General features: G+C 44.7%; 1 protein-coding gene across 1 annotated transcript in view; it reads left to right on the top strand.

Moving 5' to 3' along the window:
* Window positions 1-1,237: 1,237 nt before the first annotated feature.
* Window positions 1,238-19,384, top strand: part of LOC144684023 (transmembrane 9 superfamily member 2-like) — a 102,072-nt gene continuing 83,925 nt past the window's right edge. The window contains exons 1-2 of the mRNA XM_078547729.1: window positions 1,238-1,460; window positions 13,848-13,915. Coding sequence (XP_078403855.1) covers window positions 1,281-1,460; window positions 13,848-13,915 — 248 coding nt within the window. The 5' untranslated portion in view covers window positions 1,238-1,280. The remainder of the gene's footprint in view (window positions 1,461-13,847; window positions 13,916-19,384) is intronic.

Genomic DNA, 19,384 nt, shown 5'->3' with positions numbered 1-19,384 from the left:
TTAAACCCACTCCTGATTAAAACCAGTCCTGATCAAACCCAGTCCTGATTAAACCCAGTCCTGATCAAACCCACTCCTGATCAAACCCAGTCCTGATCAAACCCAGTCCTGATTAAACCCAGTCCTGATTAAACCCAGTCCTGATCAAACCCAGTCCTGATTAAACCCACTCCTGATTAAAACCAGTCCTGATCAAACCCAGTCCTGATTAACCCCAGTCCTGATCAAACGCAGTCCTGATTAAACCCAGTCCTGATTAAACCCAGTCCTGATTAAAACCAGTCCTGATTAAACCCAGTCCTGATTAACCCCAGTCCTGATCAAACGCAGTCCTGATTAAACCCAGTCCTGATCAAACCCAGTCCTGATTAAACCCAGTCCTGATTAAACCCAGTCCTGATCAAACCCAGTCCTTCCAAAAAACAAATACATTTGGACCGGGGAAAGGTGCCCACGGGGCGGGGGAGTGTGGGGGGGGGGAGAGGGAGAGGGATGGGGGGGTTGTTGGTGTTGCGTGGGGGGAGAGGGGAGGTGGGGAGGAGTGAAGTTGGGGGGGAGGGGTTTTTGGGGTTGGGGGGAGGGGGGTGGGAATGTGGGGGGGAGGGAGGAGGGGTTGTTGGGGGTGGGGGGGGGAGAGGAGGGAAGGTTGGGGGGGAGGGGTTTTTGGGGTTGGGGGGGAGGGGGGTGGGGAGGAGGGAAGGTGGGGGGGAGGGGTTGTTGGGGGTGGGGGGGGGAGGGGGAGGGTGTGGGGGGGAGAGGGGGCGGGGTCCCCGGTGGTGACCAGCCGAGGGGGTTGGATAGAGTGGGGGGGGAGCCAGTCCCTTCCTCCTCACCCGGGGGCAGCACAAATTCTGGCTCCCGGTCGGGTACCTCGTCCAGGGGACCGGTCCTGACAGGGGGATTCGATACCCTGAGCGGTCAGCCATGGTCTTAGTGAATGGCCGAGCCGGCTCGAGGGGCTGAATGACCCACTCCAGCCCCTCCGTCATCAGGCTGTAGGATGCTGGGGTACTGGGAGGTCAGGGGTCCTGGTTGTCAGGGATCTCAGTTACCATGGAGCCTGGTTCCAGGGAGCTGGTTACCCTGGAGCCCTGTTGCCAGGGGGTGTGGTTGCCAAGGCCATGGTTGGCAGGGAGCCCAGTTATCAGGGAGCCGGTTGCCATGGAGCGGGGTTGCCAAGGCACCGGTTGCCATGGAGCCGGGAGGAGGCGGGGCTTTGTGCCACGCCCACCCACAAGGCCCCGCGCGCGCTGGCTCGCTCCCAGACCCGCTCCCGCTCCATGTCGGCATCGTCAGTTCACACAGGCCGAGGCCGGCTCAGGCCCAGCCCCGACCGCGGCCCCGGGCCGCGGGCTCTGCTCCTCACCGCCGCCCTGCTCCAGCTCTCCTCCGCTTTCTACCTGCCCGGACTGGCGCCCGTCAGCTTCTGTGAGAAAGAGGATGAGACCGAGACCTGTAAGGTAAGAGCGGCCCGGGGTGAGGGCCCGGAGCCCGGGGGTGGGGGGTGAGGGCCCGGAGCCCGGGGGGGGGGGGGTGAGGGCCCGGAGCCCGGGGGTGGGGGGGTGAGGGCCCGGAGCCCGGGGGTGGGGGGGTGAGGGCCCGGAGCCCGGGGGTGGGGGGGTGAGGGCCCGGAGCCCGGGGGTGGGGGGGTGAGGGCCCGGAGCCCGGGGGTGGGGGGGTGAGGGCCCGGAGCCCGGGGGTGGGGGGGTGAGGGCCCGGAGCCCGGGGGGGGGGGGTGAGGGCCCGGAGCCCGGGGGGGGGGGGGGGTGAGGGGGTGAGGGCCCGGGGTGAGTGAGGGCCCGGGATCCGGGGGGGGGGCGGGGGTGAGGGCCCGGAGACAAGGCCCGGAGCCCGGGGTGAGGGCCCGGGATCCGGGGGGGGTGAGGGCCCGGGATCCGGGGGGGGTGAGGGCCCGGGATCCGGGGGGGGTGAGGGCCCGGGATCCGGGGGGGGTGAGGGCCCGGAGTCCGGGGGGGGTGAGGGCCCGGAGTCCGGGGGGGGTGAGGGCCCGGAGTCCGGGGGGGGTGAGGGCCCGGAGTCCGGGGGGGGTGAGGGGTGAGGGCCCGGGGTGAGTGAGGGCCCGGAGTCCGGGGGGGGGGGGGGGGGGGCGGGGGTGAGGGCCCGGAGACAAGGCCCGGAGCCCGGGGTGAGGGTCCGGGGGTCAGGGCTTCCTCGCTGTCCCCGGGTTTGGGGTGTCTCTCTGGGGGGCGGGGGGAGCGGGGGGAGCAGGCCCTGCAGCCTGGAGCTGGCTGGGGAGAGGCCGGGGGGAGAGTGAGAATGTGCCGGGTGGAGCTGAGGTTTTAGTGCCGAATCCCAGGATGTGTAAACAGGTGTTGGTGTGAATCTTATCGGTTAATCCTTATCAGACTGGGTGTTGAGCAGGGTCCAGGTTTCCTTGCTGTATTTCACAGGGAGACGTGTTCCACCCCTGGCACCTGTGTTATCAGCAGCTACAAAACCACAGGATCAGAGCCAGGGAATATACCTGTGCCAGGTGTGAAATCATAACCAGGATATAGATAGTTCTTAAAGATATGAGTTGTTTAGGAGGAAGCGATGCCTTCGCTCTGGTTCCCAAAACTCCACTTGAAGTTCATTTCTGGGTCAAATACGACACCCAGATGAGAACAGTCTGGTTCAGCCTCAGACAGGGAGAGGGATGGAGCTGGTGATTAGCTAACAGAGCTTGTAGCTGGATCTTTTCAACATTTAATTGGAGGAAATTTCTGCTGATCCAGTACGGGATGTTGGAGACAAGCAGTCTGAAAATTTAGAGATGGTGGTGGTGAGAGAGAGCTGGGTGTTGTTAGCAGACACATCGGAACAGACATTGTTTTCAGATGATGTTGCGTCGGGGTAGCATTTAGATGAGAAATAGAAGGGGGTCAGATATAGATACTGCGGGACGCCAGAGGTGACGGTGAGGAAGCAGGAAGAGAAGGCATTGCAGGTGGTACTCTGGTTATGGTTGGATAGATAAGAATGGAACCAGGTGAGAGCAGACCCACCTGGCTAGATGACAGTGGAGAGGTGTTGGAGGAGGATGGTGTGGTCAACTCTGTCAAATGCTGCATACAGGTTGAGAAGGGCGAGGAGAGAAAGTTCACGCCTGTTACAGTCACATAGGATATCATTTGTGACTGTGAAAAGAGCCATTTTGGTACTGTGGTTTGGAGGATTCACACATGGAGCCCCAGGATAGATGGACACATATCTGGGAGATGACAACACGTTCAAGGACATTGTTTTTGTTCCAACCTCCCTTTCCTCTCCACAATGCTGGCAATACTCAGCAGGTCTGGAGAGAGAAACTGAAGAAGTTCTGAAGAACAGTAATCTTCAAATCGACACTAACTTTGTTTCTCTCTCGACAGATACTGCCGGACCTGCTGAGTATTTCCAGCACTTCATTTTTATTTCAGATTTCCGGCATCGCAGTATTTTGTTTTTTATTCAAGAGGTTGGAGATGGGTCAGTAGTTTGCATGATGTTGGGGTCAAAAATTGTTATTTAACGAGAGGAGTGATGATGGCAGATTTAAGAGAGAGGGACAACACCTGAAGTGATAGAACTGTAAACATATCAGCTAATTGGGCACTAATAGGAAAGCACAGATATCTCCTGTTGTTTTGCTAAAATAATTCAAAATCAAGCAGTTCCAATTAAGCAATTCAGAAAACAACACAGGAGCTGACCTTTACATAATTTCGATTTAAATTAAGAGTACCAGGCTGTTTGGACATTCCAGTCATAATGCAGTAAAGGAATACACTGCTTCAATGCAGAACAATACTAGAATGTGGTGTCCAAACCTTGTTCCATAATAGTTTCTTAAATACACCTAATTTCCTTAATTAACAGATTTAAATTCAGTTTTCCTGTATATCCAAGACAGACGTTAGGTAGTCTTTAGACTGGTAGGTAAAGTTGCATCTAAGAAGCTTTCACTTTGCACTACAATGCTTTTTTTGTTTAAATTGTTTAATAAGGTAAGTAACCTGATACCCCTCTTCTCTAAACTGTCTCACCTTTCATAAGCTCCAAACAATGTCTTCCATTTTGTTGCATTGCCACTCTGTTGAAATTGAAACTTACTGCACAGTGTTCCTGTTGTGACCACAAGCTATGCAGTCAAACTTTACAAACTCTAGCTAGGTGTCAATAGACATTATTTGTAAACTTGCCTTCTCTCTTCCTCGTTTCAACATTTTTGGCCTGAGCTGATGGGATTTGTGCACCTTAATATTGGGTTTCACATATCACTACGAAAAAGATCCCAGTTTAATTTCCTTGCTAACCTCATCCATGGCTGTCATGATCCTCCCATTGGCAAAATAAAAAGCAAGTACGATTGTCCTCAGTGGCTTGGTGTAGGGAGCAGAAAAATGGCCACGATTACAATCCCTAGTTGAGAAGTTACTGTTGGGTGAATATGTGACTGGACATCGCAGCAATGCTCCTTATATTCAAATTGTATGGCTAGTAATTGATGTCAAAGGCCAAAATGTCAAGTTGTAAGGTCCCAAAGGGTGAAGAACAGCTGCAGCCCTGCATGGAAGCAGTGCCTCAGAAAAAGCAGGACAAATATTGGGGGAGAAAATTGGTTCCAAAAGGAAGAGAAACTAAAACATACGTGGGAAATTAGAATAATACGTAACCAGTGCTTGATAAAGTATTCATCCCTTTTTCTTGTTTTTGGTGCCATCTTCACCAATCATAGCACTATCCTATTAGAATACCAGGAGTGAATAAAGGGTTTTTTATTATCCTCCACTCTTAACATAACTCATTAATCACAGATTCAATTTCTGATAATATTCATAACAGATCCCAGGGCACTTTGAAAATCATATGACTGGGTAGCGTCAGTCCAGATTTGTGAAAGGGGAAACCTGAGATGTTTAAGGTTGTAAATTTTAAAATGGATAAAGGGAGCCAGTGGATAGATTTACTTGGATTTTCAAAGAGGATCCAACAAGAGGTTATTACACAGTGTTCGTGCTCATAGGATTGGGATTATATATTGGCATGGATTGAGGATTGGTTTATGGGCACAGAACAGAGTTGGAGTAAATAGGTAATTTATAGGTTGGCAGGTTGTTATTACTGGGGTATCGTAAGGATCAGTTCTTGGGCCTCAGCTATTTACAATCTAATGTGTCAACCATGGCTTAGTCGGTAGAACTGAGTCAGAGGTTCAGGGTTCATGTCCCACTCCTGGACCTGAGCATTCAAATCAAATACTGAGGGAGTGTTGTATTGTTGGAGGCGTTGCCTTATGGATGAGATGTTAAACCAAGGAAGTTTTACTGTGCACAAATCGACTAATGCATTTCCTACATTACAACAGTGACGAGACTTCAAATAGGACATCATTGGCTGTCAAGAGCTTTGTGATGTTCAGTGTTTGTGAAAGGCACTATATAAATGCAAGTCTTTTTTTCTTACAGCAGTAACTTAGATGAGGAGACGGTGTAATGTATCCAAGTTTGTTGACAATGAAAAGTTGGTGGGAAAGTGAGCTGTGAGGAGGACACAGAAGCTGCAAAAAGGATTTACAGGTTAAGTGAGTGAGCAAGAATGTGGCAGAAGGAATATAATGCAGAGAAATGTGAAGTTGTCCTCTTTTGTAAGGAAAAACAGAAAAGCAAAATATTTTTTACATGGTGAGAATCTGGAAAATGTTGGCATTTGGGAGGGTGTGGGTGCCCTTGTACCTGAATCACAAAGTTAGCAAGCAACTAGCAAAGCAAATGGCCTTGACTACCAAGGAATTGGCATATGAAAATATAGGGCCTTGGTGAGACCGCACCTGGAATACGCTGTATGTTTTTGGGCTCCTTATCCAAGGAAGGGCAAACTTGCCTTTCAGGGAGTGTAGTGAAAGTTCTCTAGATTGATTCCTACAATGAGAGGGTTGCCTATGAATGAGGTGATTTCATTGAAACATATAAATTTCTTCAGGGGCTTGACGGGCAAGATGCTGGGAGAATATTTTGCTAGCTGGTGAATCTTGAACACAGTCACAGTTTCAGAATAAAGGCTTGGTCACTTAGGACTAAGATGAGGAAAAATTTCTTCACTCAAAGGCTTATGAATCTTTGGAATTCTATACTACAGAGAGCTGTGGATGTTCAGCTATTGTATATATTCAAGTGAGAGATTGACAGACTTTTGAATCTTAAGGTATATGTGGACAGGGTGAGAAGGTGTATTTGAGGTAGAAGATCATCCTTGATCTTGTAACATCTGAACAAGGAGCAGGAGTAGGCCGTTCAGCCCCTCTAGCCTGCTTCGCTATTTATGAGATCATGGCTGATCTGATAGTAACCTGAAATCTGCATCCTCCTATCCCTGATAACCTATCGACCCTTTGCTTTCCAAGAACCTATCCACTTCTGCCTTAAAAATATTCAAAGACTCAGCTTCCACCGCCTTTTCAGGAAGAGAGTTCCAAAGACTCATGACCCTCTGAGTAAAAAAAACTTTACCTCATCTGTGTTAAATGGGTGACCTCTTATTTTTAAACAGTGGCCCCCTCAGGATTTTGTATGTTTCAACCAAGTCCCCTCTTACTCTTCTTAACTCCAGTGGATACAAGCCTAGTGTGTCCAACCCTTCCTCATAAGACAGCCCGTCCATTCCAGGTATTAGTCTGGTAAACCTTCTCTGAACTGCTTCGAAGGCATTTACATCCTTCCTTAAATAAGGCGACCAGTACTGTACAACTGAAGCATTACCTCACTACTTTTGTATTCAATTCCCCTTGCAATAAATGATAACATCCTATTAGCTTTCCTTATGACTGCTGTACCTCCATACTAGCTTTTTTTGCGATTCATGCACCAGGACACCCAGATCCCTCTGCACCTCAGAGCCCTGCAATCTCTCCCCATTTAGATAATATGCTTCTCTTTTACTCTTTTTGCCAAAATATATAATTTCACATTTCCCCACATTATACTCCATTTGCCAGATCTTTGCCCACTCACTTAACCTTTCTATATCTGTTTGTAGCCTCCTTATGTCCTCTTCACAATTTACTTTCCTACCTATCTTTGTGTCATCAGCAAATTTGGCAACCATCCCATCCATCCCTTCATCCTAGTCATTTATATAAATTGTAAACAGTTGAGGTCCCAGCACTGATCCCTGTGGCACACCACTCATTACATCTTGCCAACCTGAAAAAGACCCATTTAGAACTTAAGAAATAGGAGCAGGAGTAGGCCATTCGGCCCCTCAAGCCTGCCCCGCCATTCAATAAGGTCATGGCTGATCTGTCCCAGGCCTGAACTCTTTCGTGCCAGCTCCTTTTTTGTGCCAGCTCCTCATAGCTCTCAACTCCCTGATATTTCAAAAATCTACCTACTTCCTGTATAAATACTTTGTGATCTAGCCTCTGCAACTCTGAGGTAGAGAATTACAGACATTTACTACCCTCTGAGAGAAGAAATTCCTTCGCATCTCAGTTTTAAATGAGCATCCCCTTATTCTGTAACTATGTCCCCTAGTTGGAGATTCCTTCACTAGTGGAAACACCTTCTCACCATCTACCCTGTCAAGCACCCTCAGGATATTATACGTTTCAAGAAGATCACCCTTCATTTTTCTAAACTCCAGTGAATAAAGGTCTAACCTGTTTAGCCGTTCTTGATGAGTCAACCTCTTCATCCCAGGAATCAGCCTAGTGAATCTCTTTTGAACTTCTTCCAATGCCAGTATATCCTTTCTTAAATACGGGGACCAAAACTGTGCACAGTCCTCCAGGCGTGGCCTTATCAACACCCTGTACAGTTGTAACAAGGCTTCCGTTTTTTAAACTCCAACCCCCTAGCAATACAGGCCAAAATCCCATTTGCCTTCTTAATTACTTGCTGCACCTGCATGCTAACTTTTTGTGTTTCATGCACAAGAACATCCAGGTCCGTCTGCTGCACTTTTTTGGTGTCTCTCTCCATTTTAAATAATAGTCTGCCTTTTGATTTTTCTTACCAAGGTATATGACCTCACACTTTCCTACATAAAATTCCATCTGCCAATTTTTTGCCCACTCACTCAACCTATCTATATCCCCTTGCAGATTTCTTGTGTGCGCATCACAACATGCCCTCGCACCTATTTTTTTATCATCAGCAAATTTGGATACATTACACTCTGCCCCCTCCTCCAAGTCATTAATGTAGATAATAATTAATTGAGGCCCTAGGACTGATCCTTGTGGCACTCTACTAGTTACACCTTTCCAACCTGAATAAGACCCATTAATCCTGACTCTGTCTTCTGTGTGTTAACCAATCCTCAATCCATGTTAGTACATTACCCCTAATGTCGTGAGCTCCTATCTTGTGCAATAACCCTTTATGTGGCACCTTACTGAATGCCTTCTGGAAGCCCAAATACACAAAGCTACTGGTTCCCCTTTAGGGAATTATTTATGCCTACCCTCTGCTTCATGTCAGCTGACCAATCTTCTATCTGTGCCAATATGTTATCCCCTATACCATGAGCTTTAATTTTCCACAATAAATTTTAATGTGGCACTTTATCAAATTAATCAATTGTTGAATGGCAGAGCTGGCTTTAAGGGTCGAATGATTTACTCCAGCTCTTTTTCTTTTTAATGCTTGATGGCAGTTCTAAACTTTTTTGAAAATAGTAATGAACCTGTTGTTTCTACCATAGTAAAGCATGTTGCTGGAGTGCAGTTGGAGGTGAAAGTAACAGTCATTGTTGTCCAAGATAACTGCTATGCTGCAGAGACCACAAGATAGCTATAATTAAGGAACGTTGTTTGGCTGAGGTAACCACAATACAAATACAGATGAGGAAGGCCATTTGCTATTTTTTTAGCTCAATTTCCCGTCAATTACTTAGATTGGATAACCTACTCTCTCAGCTTCCTGTGCCGGCCAGAGGATTCATAGGCAAAAGGCAAATGTGCTGGCCATTGGAGGCCAGAATCACCAGTGGACAGCCCTGCATTTGGGGATCCTCTTTGGAACCACGTGGGATGAGTATATTGCACAATGTAGCCTCAAACACCCATGTGGGTTGCTTCACAGCCCCAGGTTTCAGTGTTAATCCTGTGGCCTTGTTAAAAAATGTGCTCCATAATTACACTGGAGATTGCAGCAACCTTTTTTCATTATCTGAAAGAGTTCCTCTTTTACGCCACCCTCTCTATCATCAGTGATATTGGGTGTTTGGCACGAGGGTGTGAGTAGGGAGAAGGATCCCTTAGTAGATCTGCTCCTGTGCATGGCTAAGCCTGCTGTCCAGGAGGTATGGCATCTGACCATTTGCTGCTCTTTCAGACTTTGCACCTGGTGATCTTGGATCACATGGTGCTCACCAGTATGCTTGAAGTCACCACCGCACATTATTGCTTATTGATCGTACAGTTTGAATTGTGTATTGTATTCATGGTGTTCTCCTCTTGGGGAGGGCATGTATGCAAAATGTACCATGGTGACTTTGGACTCGCCCCAGTGTCAATCTGATCTATCGTTGGACAGTAGACCCAGAAAGTTGTGACCATTCTCCCATCATGGCATCCAACAATCTCTCAAATATTCTAATATCTTTGTCTTCTCTACTTCATCTGGATGTCAATTTCCTGTGCCAATCATTAACCAATATTAAACCAGCCTGAAATGCATGCTTGTACTTCTGGTAAACAAATCACATGATTTTTATATACAAAAGACTTGTAAGTGGGGTGTTTGTTGTGAGCAAGGGGGTAGGCATTTGGAGCTGCTGCTTTCAATAGCTATTATGAGGTCCATTGTAAAGGATATTTAGGGTAGAGTAAAAGGAAGCTGTGGGCTAGACAAATAGGAATTCAAGCCTGGGTAAAGATAGTTGTAGGCGTTTTGGACAGTGTTGGGTTGGGTGGGCAGCTGAAAGAGGCAAACTGAGCATAGATTATGGTGTGGCTGGTGAAGATTGGCATTGAAGTCTGGTGCAGTAGGAGATGGAGATATGGTTAATAGGGAGGGTTGGCCTTTTGGGACTGGAGCAGCAACTGAATGCACAAGAAGTGGAAACCATGGACTAGATCAAAGGGCAGGACTTTCTCTAGCTTGTACTCCTGTTATTTTGACTGTATAGTTCCCAATCGTTTTGGGGTTACTGGTTACTGCTCCACAGTGGGTATATTGTATTATGTTTACTAGGATTCTACATCACTTTCAATCATTTCCCAGCCATTTTAGTACCATTCATGGAATACTTGGGTGTTGATGTTGACTTCTTATTGATTAGAATTAATATTTGTGTTAACTTTTTCCAGCCACTGTTCTACCAACTGAGGTAACTAGCCACAATTTATTTATTTACAGCCTGGCAAAAACATGTTGGTTTGAATGATTTTGCTGATAATGAACATGCCAACATTTTGAAGTTGAATTTTGGGACAGAGGCTTTTGATTAACCTACAATCCATTATTTTTGTGTAAAATTGACTGAGGAATTCATTCCAAGCCCTGATAACTTGATACTCGATGTTTCATGATACCCTTTTTCAAGATAACCTCTTAGATTACCTACAGCAGACATCAGGTGCTCTGTCCTGCAATTTCCAGGACAGTCCTTTAGTCCTATTTCATGGTACAACTTCTGATTCTAATGATTCCTTAAATATCCTAGAATGTAACCAATTTCATGATCTGTGTCCCAAATAGGCTAATTGTCCTTTAAAATGGTTAACGATAAAGTGTCCAATGGTATGAAAACAAAACAGAAACAGAAATACCTGGAAAAACTCAGCAGGTCTGGCAGCATCGGCGGAGGAGAGCACAGTTGACGTTTCGAGCCCTCATGACCCTTCAACAGAACTAGTTTTCTGTTTCTGTTTTTGTTTTGGATTTCCAGCATCCGCAGTTTTTTTGCTTTTATATCGGTATGAAAACAAAATGCTGTGTTACAGACAGGAGGGAGCCCTAATTTCTCCTTTCACCACCTGTACATAAACAAAGATATTTTTGATCTGCTTCCCCCTTTACAAGTGGTGTATTTCCCAACCCCTCAGTTTTGATGTGATCCAATTTCTATTACTAACCCCTTGAGATAGGATGAACTCAATGGATTAGTTTATTTTCACACTCTGAAACTGTGGGAGGAGGGTTGCAACATTGCGTCCTGTGCGTTCATACAGTAAAAGAAGGATAGAGAAAAGAGAGATTTACAGGGCAAAGACCATAGAGAAAAGAATTGTTTCACATGGATTCCGGAGGCAAAGCCCGATGAGGTATTCTTCATAGAGGTCGGTGGGCTGAAAACCAGTGCTGCTTAATTCATTTTTCCGGCGGTGTTGGCTTCACGTGATGAGATAGGCATGCAGAGATGAATCGCTGTAATAGGTGAGGGTGCAGGTTTCCAGTGGAGGCAGTGTAGCTGGGGGCCAGGTGTTCAATCTGGGCAGAGCCCCTTTTCTGAGAGGCTGCTTGTAGGATGGTAAACAGCAGACTGAGATTTTGCAGTGCAGCAAGGCAATATGACTGGTTCCACAAGCTAGGAGCCCATGTCACATGACTTCACCTCTCCACATTGCCTTTCGTCTGGGCCTCCAAGATGGTTAAACGTCTCAACCATGAGGAATTGAAAGGAAGTTTGCAGGGCCCTTTGTCCGATTGGCGAACCTGGGTTATGAAATACAGATTGCCTTTGATAGCGCTCTTTGAATTTAGCCTGTGCAGCCAACCATTAATGTCTCTTCAGAGACACTGCTACTGTTAAATGGCAACATCTAGCAATGTCTGTTGAATTCACTTTCAGTTTGATTCACTGCATAAGGAGACTATTTGGCCCAGCGTGGTTCTGCTGGTTCTTTGTACTTTCCAAGTAGCTCCTTTTGTTCAAAGGTCACAGACAAACTCAGCTTCAGCCATTTTAAAAGGTCTTTGTCCAGTTTTTTAAATTTTAGAAATAGTCATGAGGATATCTGTATATTTAAAAAATATACAGTGTGAGGCTTTAGCTCCCTCACTGCTGGAAATACTTAGCAGGGCAACCAGCATCTGTGGAGAGAAAAACAAGAATTAACTCTGTTTCTCTACCAGACCACCTCAGTATTGGCAGTGTTTTATGTTACTGCAGATGCTGGGAACCTGAAATATTTTGTTTTTGTAAGAGTCTGATGATGGCTCACTGCACTGATGAACAACTGCACTTTGCACTTCCTGACACGTTTAACCAGCTGCTCAGTTGCTGCTCCTTGGTGTGTTGGTATACAAGTGCTATAAAATCAATTTCTTTTTCTGTGTTCAAAAGCATGCCCTTCTTGGATTGCCGCTCTTAGCACTGCCTGCACTTAGTGCAACTTAAACAAGCAAATTGCTGAGTGAAGCAGGCTTCACCCAGGATCAGAATCCTCTCAAATACTGATAAATTTATAGTGAATTTTTGGGGTCCTAGCCAAATCAATTAACATAACAGGACTTAAAAGATCTGACACAGTCTGGGATTAATTTTTGGCCTTGAAGTTTCTCTATATCTGTTTTCTTTACAGAATGATGTTTTAAAATCTGGACATTGCTCAAGTTCAGTGCCCTGTGTAGCCTATCATCTTCATGAGAGTTGAAGTTCACACAGGGTTTTAACATTTGGATGTCTTCCCGTAATAGTTCATTATGGACTTTGTATGCAATGAGACAGATGTAAACTGCGACTATTAAATGGCAACATCTATTGATGTTCTGATGAAGAGTCATTCGGACTCGAAACGTTAACTGTATTCCTCTCCGCAGGTGCTGTCAGACCTGTTGAGTTTTTCCAGGTATTTTTGTTTTTGCTTTGGATTTCCAGCATCTGCAGTTTTTTGCTTTTATCTATTGATGTCTGTTGAATTCACTTTCAGTTTGATTCATAGAATGATACCCTGCATGAGGAGACTATTCAGCCCAGCGTGGCACTGCTGGTTCTTTGAAGGACCTATCCAATTAGCTACACTCCCCTGCTCTTTCCCCATTGCCCTGTAAATTTGTCCGTTTCAAATATTTATCCAGTTCCATTTTCAAAGTTAGTATTGAATCTGCTTCCACTGCCCTTTGCAGGCAGTGAATTCTAGATCATCATAACTTGTGTGGAAAACTCTTACCTCCTCTCTGGTTCTTTTGCCTATAATCTTAAATCTGTGCGCTCTGGTTACTAACCCTCTTGCCAGTGGAAAGAATTTCTCCTTACCTTACCACAACCCTTCTTAAAGAATTGAACTGTAACTATAACATTTACCCGAACAGTTTTTCCCTGTAAATACCTTATCTGCTAATGCCGGTTTCAAGCTCTGTAGCATTAACTTTGTGAGGTTTTCAGTATAGACCAAGAACTGAACACGCGACCTTGCTGATATGTTACTTGTAACTTCGTTGACTCACAGAGCCACAAGGCCACATCCCTCATTGTTTGCACCAGAATAATCTAGAGGAGAAAAATATATCTTCATGTAGCAATTTAATTTCCATTATTCTTTTCTGAACAATATCTTGTATAGTGTTAAGTTTCTGATGAGACAGATGAAAGAATCGTTACAATATTATGTACTGATGCATTTAGAGCTTTATAACTAAAAAAAATTTCTTAGATTATTTACATTAATAAATTTGCAGGTGATCTCTAGTATGCGTGCATGTAAGCAATAAGCATGGGATGAATTGTAATGTTTTCAGTAAATAGACAACATTGCCCAGAATTATAGATATTATTTTCCCCTCTTCCTTCAAAATTGCTGAGTGGAAAACTTGGACGTTTTAGTAAAATTTTAACATTTTGAATACTGCAGTAAAGTTACAGTTTGTTGAAAGTTTATTTAAAATGCAAATACTTAAGTTTGTTTTTTCTATTTTCAGTCAAACATTGAAGTATTTGTAAATAGATTGGACTCTGTGGAATCTGTCCTACCATATGAATACGATGCGTAAGTATATTTAAAAATTGCCAGTCAATTATATTTTAACAATGCTGATTAATCTATATTTGAGCGTATTGTGGCTGGCCAGATTCCCCCTCAGCTGCTTTTCACATGTGCATTGAATATGACTGGCTAGTTACCTTTGGCACTGAAGGTGGGTGGAGGCAATGTTTTCATCCCTTAGTCTTTTTGTGTGTTTGTAAACAAAGTATCTCAAACTAATGGATGGATTTCAATGAGACTTGGTACCCAGATAGGATATGGCCCAAGGAAGAATTGATTAATTTTTGGTGACGATGTAGATCTGGATCCTGCAATTTTTTTGAAGGACCTGTTAACATTGACTTTTTCATTTCGAATGTTGTGGATTGTCACAGCTGCTGTGGTGCAATTTGTAACAGCTGTCCAAATGTGCACAGCGTTTTCAGAGCAGGTTGTTGGATGCGGATTGGCCTGAAGTTAGATGGAGGCACTTAATACAAAGATTTCTTTTTTCAGCTTTGTAGTTAGATCAAAAGTCAGGCAGGGGGAAGCCTCAAGAAAGAGCTGCGTAATTGTAATTAGGTTAAGTAATTATAGTTTGGTAGCTACAGTGTGGTGGAGGTATGCGCTCTGAGCGCACTCTTCACTTGTTAAAGGAATGTTTTCATAGTTATGGGCTAGGAATAGGAGGGAGAGCTTTAGATTTGTGAGGCATTGGGATTGGTCCTGGGTGGGACCTGTACAAGAAGGATGGGTTACATCTCAATAGGACTGGGTGTCCTCGCGGGGAGGTTTGCTTGCGCTGTTGGGGATGGTTTAAACTAGATTGGCAGGAGGGTGAGAACCTGAGGGGAAATTCAGGGTAGAGTGGAGAGGACAAAAACTGGCAGTGGGGAGTAGAGAAGTATTAACTGCTAACGAGGATATATCAGGGAGTAGTATCAAGGAATACTTGGAGAGTTTGATAGAATTAGAGTAGGCAAAAGTAAGTCATTGGATGGGTTCAGAATAAGGGGGAATGTTTTTTAAAAAAAAAGTCTAAATCAAGGCTAATGTGCATGTATGTGAATGCACGAAGTGCGGTCAATAAGATTGGTTAACTGCGGGCATAGGATGACAAATAGAATTATGGTATTGCAAAAACAAAGACCTAGCTCAAAGAAGGGCAGGACTAAATATTCCAGGGTACAAGGTGTTTAGGAGAGACAGGAAAGAAAGAAAAGTTTTGGGAGTGGTAGTATTGACTAAAGATGGCATTACAGGACTGGAGAGAGGATGTTCCAGAGACAGGTGGAAGTCCGGAAGATTGGACAGAATATAAGGAACAGCGAAGAATGACTAAAAGACCAATAAGGAGGTAAAAATTAGAGTATGAGAGAAATCTGGCGAGAAATATTAAAAACAAGTAGAGTCTTTATAAATATTTTTTAAAAAAAGTTAACAAAATGAGCGTTGGTCCTATAGAAAGCAAGTCTGGAAAATTGGTAATGGGAAAACAAGGAGATGGCAAATGAATTGAACAGGTATTTTGCATCAGTTTTCACTATAGAGGATACAAGTAACATCCCAGAAGCAGAGCTAGACCAGGAAATGGATGTGGGGAATGAAGTCAGGAAAATTATGGTCACCAGCGAAGTGGTACCGAGTAAATTATTGGAACTGTGGGCTGATAAGAGCCTGGGTCCTGATGGACTTCATCCTAGGGTCTTAAAAGAAGTGTCTAGTGAGATAGTTGATGTATTGGTTTTAATCTTCCACAACTCCCGAGCTTCGGGCAAGGTCCCATTAGATTGGAAAATAGCAAATATGACTCCATTATTCAAAAAGAGGAGACAAAAGTGAAAAACTGCAGGCCAGTTAGCTTAACATCTGTCAAAGGGAAAATTTTAGAAGCTATTATTAAATAAGTTATAGCAGGGCACTTGGATAAGCTCAAGGTCATCAGGCAGAGTCAGCGTGGTTTTGTCAAAGGGAAATCATGTTTAACCAATTTATTGGAGTTTTTTGAGGAAGCAACATGTACTATGGATAAAGGGGAACCAGTGGATGTACTATACTTAGATTTCCACAAGGCATTTCAGAAAGTGCCACATCAAAGGTTATTGCAGAAAATAAAAGCTCATGGTGTAGGGGGTAACATATTGGCATGGATAGAAGGTTGGCTGGCTAACAGGAAGCAGAGTAGGCGTAAATGGGTCTTTTTCAGGTTGGTGAGATGTAACGATTGGTGTGCCACAGTGATCAGTGCTGAGACCTCAACTGTTCACAATTTATGTAAATGACTTGGATGAAGGGATGGTTGCCAAAATGACACAAAGAAAGGTAGGAAATTAAGTTGTGAAGAGGATATAAGGAGGCTACAAACAGATATAGATAGGTTAAGATCTGGCAAATGGAGTATAATGTGGGAAAATGTTAAATTTATAAGCCAAACTATTCCAGTACAGCTACAACACTGGCATCTACCCGGCTATGTGGAAAATTGCCCAGGTATGAACTGTGCAATGAGTAACCCACCTACTAACCCCCCAAAACCTGTCCGCTATCTATAAGACACAAGTTAGGAGTGTAATGGAATACTCTCTATTTGCCTGGATGAGTGCAGCTCCAACAACACTCAAGAAGCTTGACACTGTCCAGGACAAAGCAGCCTGCTTGATTGGCACCACATCAACAAACATTCACTCCCTCCACCACTGACGCACAGTAGTAGCAGTGTGTACCATCTAAAAGATATACTGCAGGAATTCACCAAGGCTGTTTAGGCAACACCTTCCAAACCCACGACCACTACCATCTAGAAGGACAAGGACAGCAGATAGATGGGAACACCACCACCTAGAAGTTCCCCTCCAAGTCACTCACCGTCCTGACTTGGAAATACATTGCTGTTCCTTCACTGTTGCTGGGTCAAGATCCTGGAACTCCCTTCCTAACAACACAGTGTACCAACACCACATGGACTGCAGCGGTTCAAGAAGGCAGCTCACCACCACCTTCTCAGGGCATCTAGGGATGGGCAGTAAATGCTGGCCCAGCCAGCAAAGCCCACATCCCATGAATGAATATAAAAAAATAATGTGGGAAACTGGAATTGTCCATTTTGGCAGGAAGAATGAAAGAGAAGCATATTATTTAAATGGTGAGAGATTGCAGATTTGAGGTGCAGAGGGATCTGGGTGTCCTGGTGCATGAATCACAAAAGGCTAGTACGCAAGTATTTAGGAAAGTTAATAGAATGTTATAACTTATTGCAAGGAGAATTGAATACAAAAGTTGGGGGGGGTGCATGCTTCTGTTGTACAGGGCACTACTGAGACCACTTTTGGAGAGCTCTGCGCAGTATTGGTCACCTTATTTAGTGAAGAATGTAAATGTGTTGGAAGCAGTTCTGAGAAAGTTTACCAGACTAATACCCGGAATGGGTGGGTTGTCTTATGAAGAAAGGCTGGGGAGGTTAGGCTTGTATCTGCTGGAGTTTGGAAGAGTAAGAGGTGAGTTGATTGAAACCTTTAAGATCCAGAGGGGTCTTGACAGGGTGGATGTGGAGAGGATGTTTCCTCTTGTGGGAGAATCTTTCACTGTTTAAAAATAAGGGGTCGCCCATTTAAAACAGATGAGGTGAAATTTTTTCAGAGGGTCATGAGCCTTTGGAACTTAATTCCTGAAAAGGTGGTGGAAGCAGAGTCTTTGAATATTTTTATGGCAGAGGTGGGTAGATCCTTGGTAAGCAAGTGGGAGGTGGTGATAGATTATCGGTGGTTGGTGGGGGGGCAGATTTCTGGTTACTATCAGTTCAGCCATGACCTTATTAAATGGAGCAGGCTCAAGGGGTTGAATGGCCTACTCCTGTTCCTTGTTGGTATGTTCGCACTTATGTTCGTCAGAATGAAAAAGGTGCAATAGCATTGATCGGTGTAGTATATAGACCACCAACTTGTGGAAGGGATGTAGAGAAACAAATTTGCAAAGAAATTAGAAAGGTGCAAGAATTAGAGTGTAGCCATAATGGAGGACTTCAATTACCCAAATATAGACCGGGATAGGAATGGTGCGGTGGGGCAAGAGTTCCTGGTATGTGTTCAAAATAATTTTCTGCAGCAGTATGTTTCCATTCCAACAAGAGGGCAGGCACCGTTAGACTTGGTTCTAGGGAATGAGTTGGCCTTAGTGGATCAGATATCAGTGGGAGAGCATTTAGGGGACAGTGACCATTGTATCATAAGGTTTAGGTTGGCCGTTGAAAAGGACAGGGCACAATCCAGAGCAGGGATAATTAATTGCAAGAAAGCCAAATTCGATGGGATGAGAATGTACCTGAGTCAAGTGAGTTGGAATCAAATATTGTCAGAAAAGACAGTGGCTGAAAAATGGGCTACCTTCAAAGAAAAAGTGTTACAGGCAATGTCAAGGTATATCCCCTTGAAGGGAAAAGGTAGGGCACATAAATCCAGAATGCCCTGGATGATGAGAGAGAAAGGTGAAGATGAAAAGGAAGAAGTGCGTGTATGACAGATGTCAGGTAGAAAATACAATGGAGAATCAGCCCGAATATAGAAGGACCAGAGGGGAAGTGAAGAAACTAATTTAAAAAAAGCAAGGAAGAGTGCCTGGCAAGAGAATGGCAGCTAACATAAAAGGGAATCTCAAGATCTTTGAGAAGCATATAAAAGGGTGGTAAAAGAAAGATTAGGGCCAATTAGGTATTTAAAAAAGGGGACTTGCATGTGGAGGCAGGAGAAGTAGCGGTGGTATTAAACAAGTACTTTGCATCTGTCTTTACAAAGGAAGAAGGTGAGAGAGGAGGTGACTGGTACACTATAAGAATTGACAATTGAGAAGGAAGAGGTGTTAGGCTGTCTTTACTTAAAATAGAAGGTACCAGGGGTGGATGAGATGCATTTGAGGGAAATGAGTGTGGAAATTGCAGAGGCACTAGTGATAATCTTCCAGTCTTCCTTAGACACCGGTGTGGTGCCAGAGGACTGGAGAATTGCGAATGTTGCATCTTTATTTAAAAAGGGGTGCAAGGATAAAACAGGCAACTACAGACCAGTCAGTTTGACTTCAGTGGGAGGGAACCTTCTGGAAACTATAGTATGGGATAGAATCAATAATCACTTAGACATGTGCAGGATAATTAAGGAAAGCTAGCATGGATTCATTGAGGGAAAATCATGTTTAACTAGCTTACTGGAGTATTTTGAGGAGCTAACAGAGAAGGTTGATAACGGAAACGCTGTTGATGTGTATATGGATTTTCAAAAGGCATTTGATACAGTGCCACTCAACAGGCTTGTGAGCAGAATTCTAGCTAATGGACTGAAAGGGAAAGTGGGCATTTGGAGAAGAAATTGGCTGAGTGACCCGAAACAGAGAGTGGTGGTAAATGGTTGTTTTTCATATTGGAGGAAGGTTTGCCGTGGAGTTCCCCAGGGGTCACCGTTGGGATCCTTGCTGCCACTGAAATATATTAATGACCTAGACTGTGGT

Source organism: Cetorhinus maximus, chromosome 8 (genome assembly GCF_964194155.1).
Source record: "Cetorhinus maximus chromosome 8, sCetMax3.hap1.1, whole genome shotgun sequence".
Lineage (NCBI taxonomy): Eukaryota > Metazoa > Chordata > Chondrichthyes > Lamniformes > Cetorhinidae > Cetorhinus > Cetorhinus maximus.
Note: the sequence above shows the minus strand (reverse complement) of the source record. Positions and strands in the feature narration are given on the sequence as shown.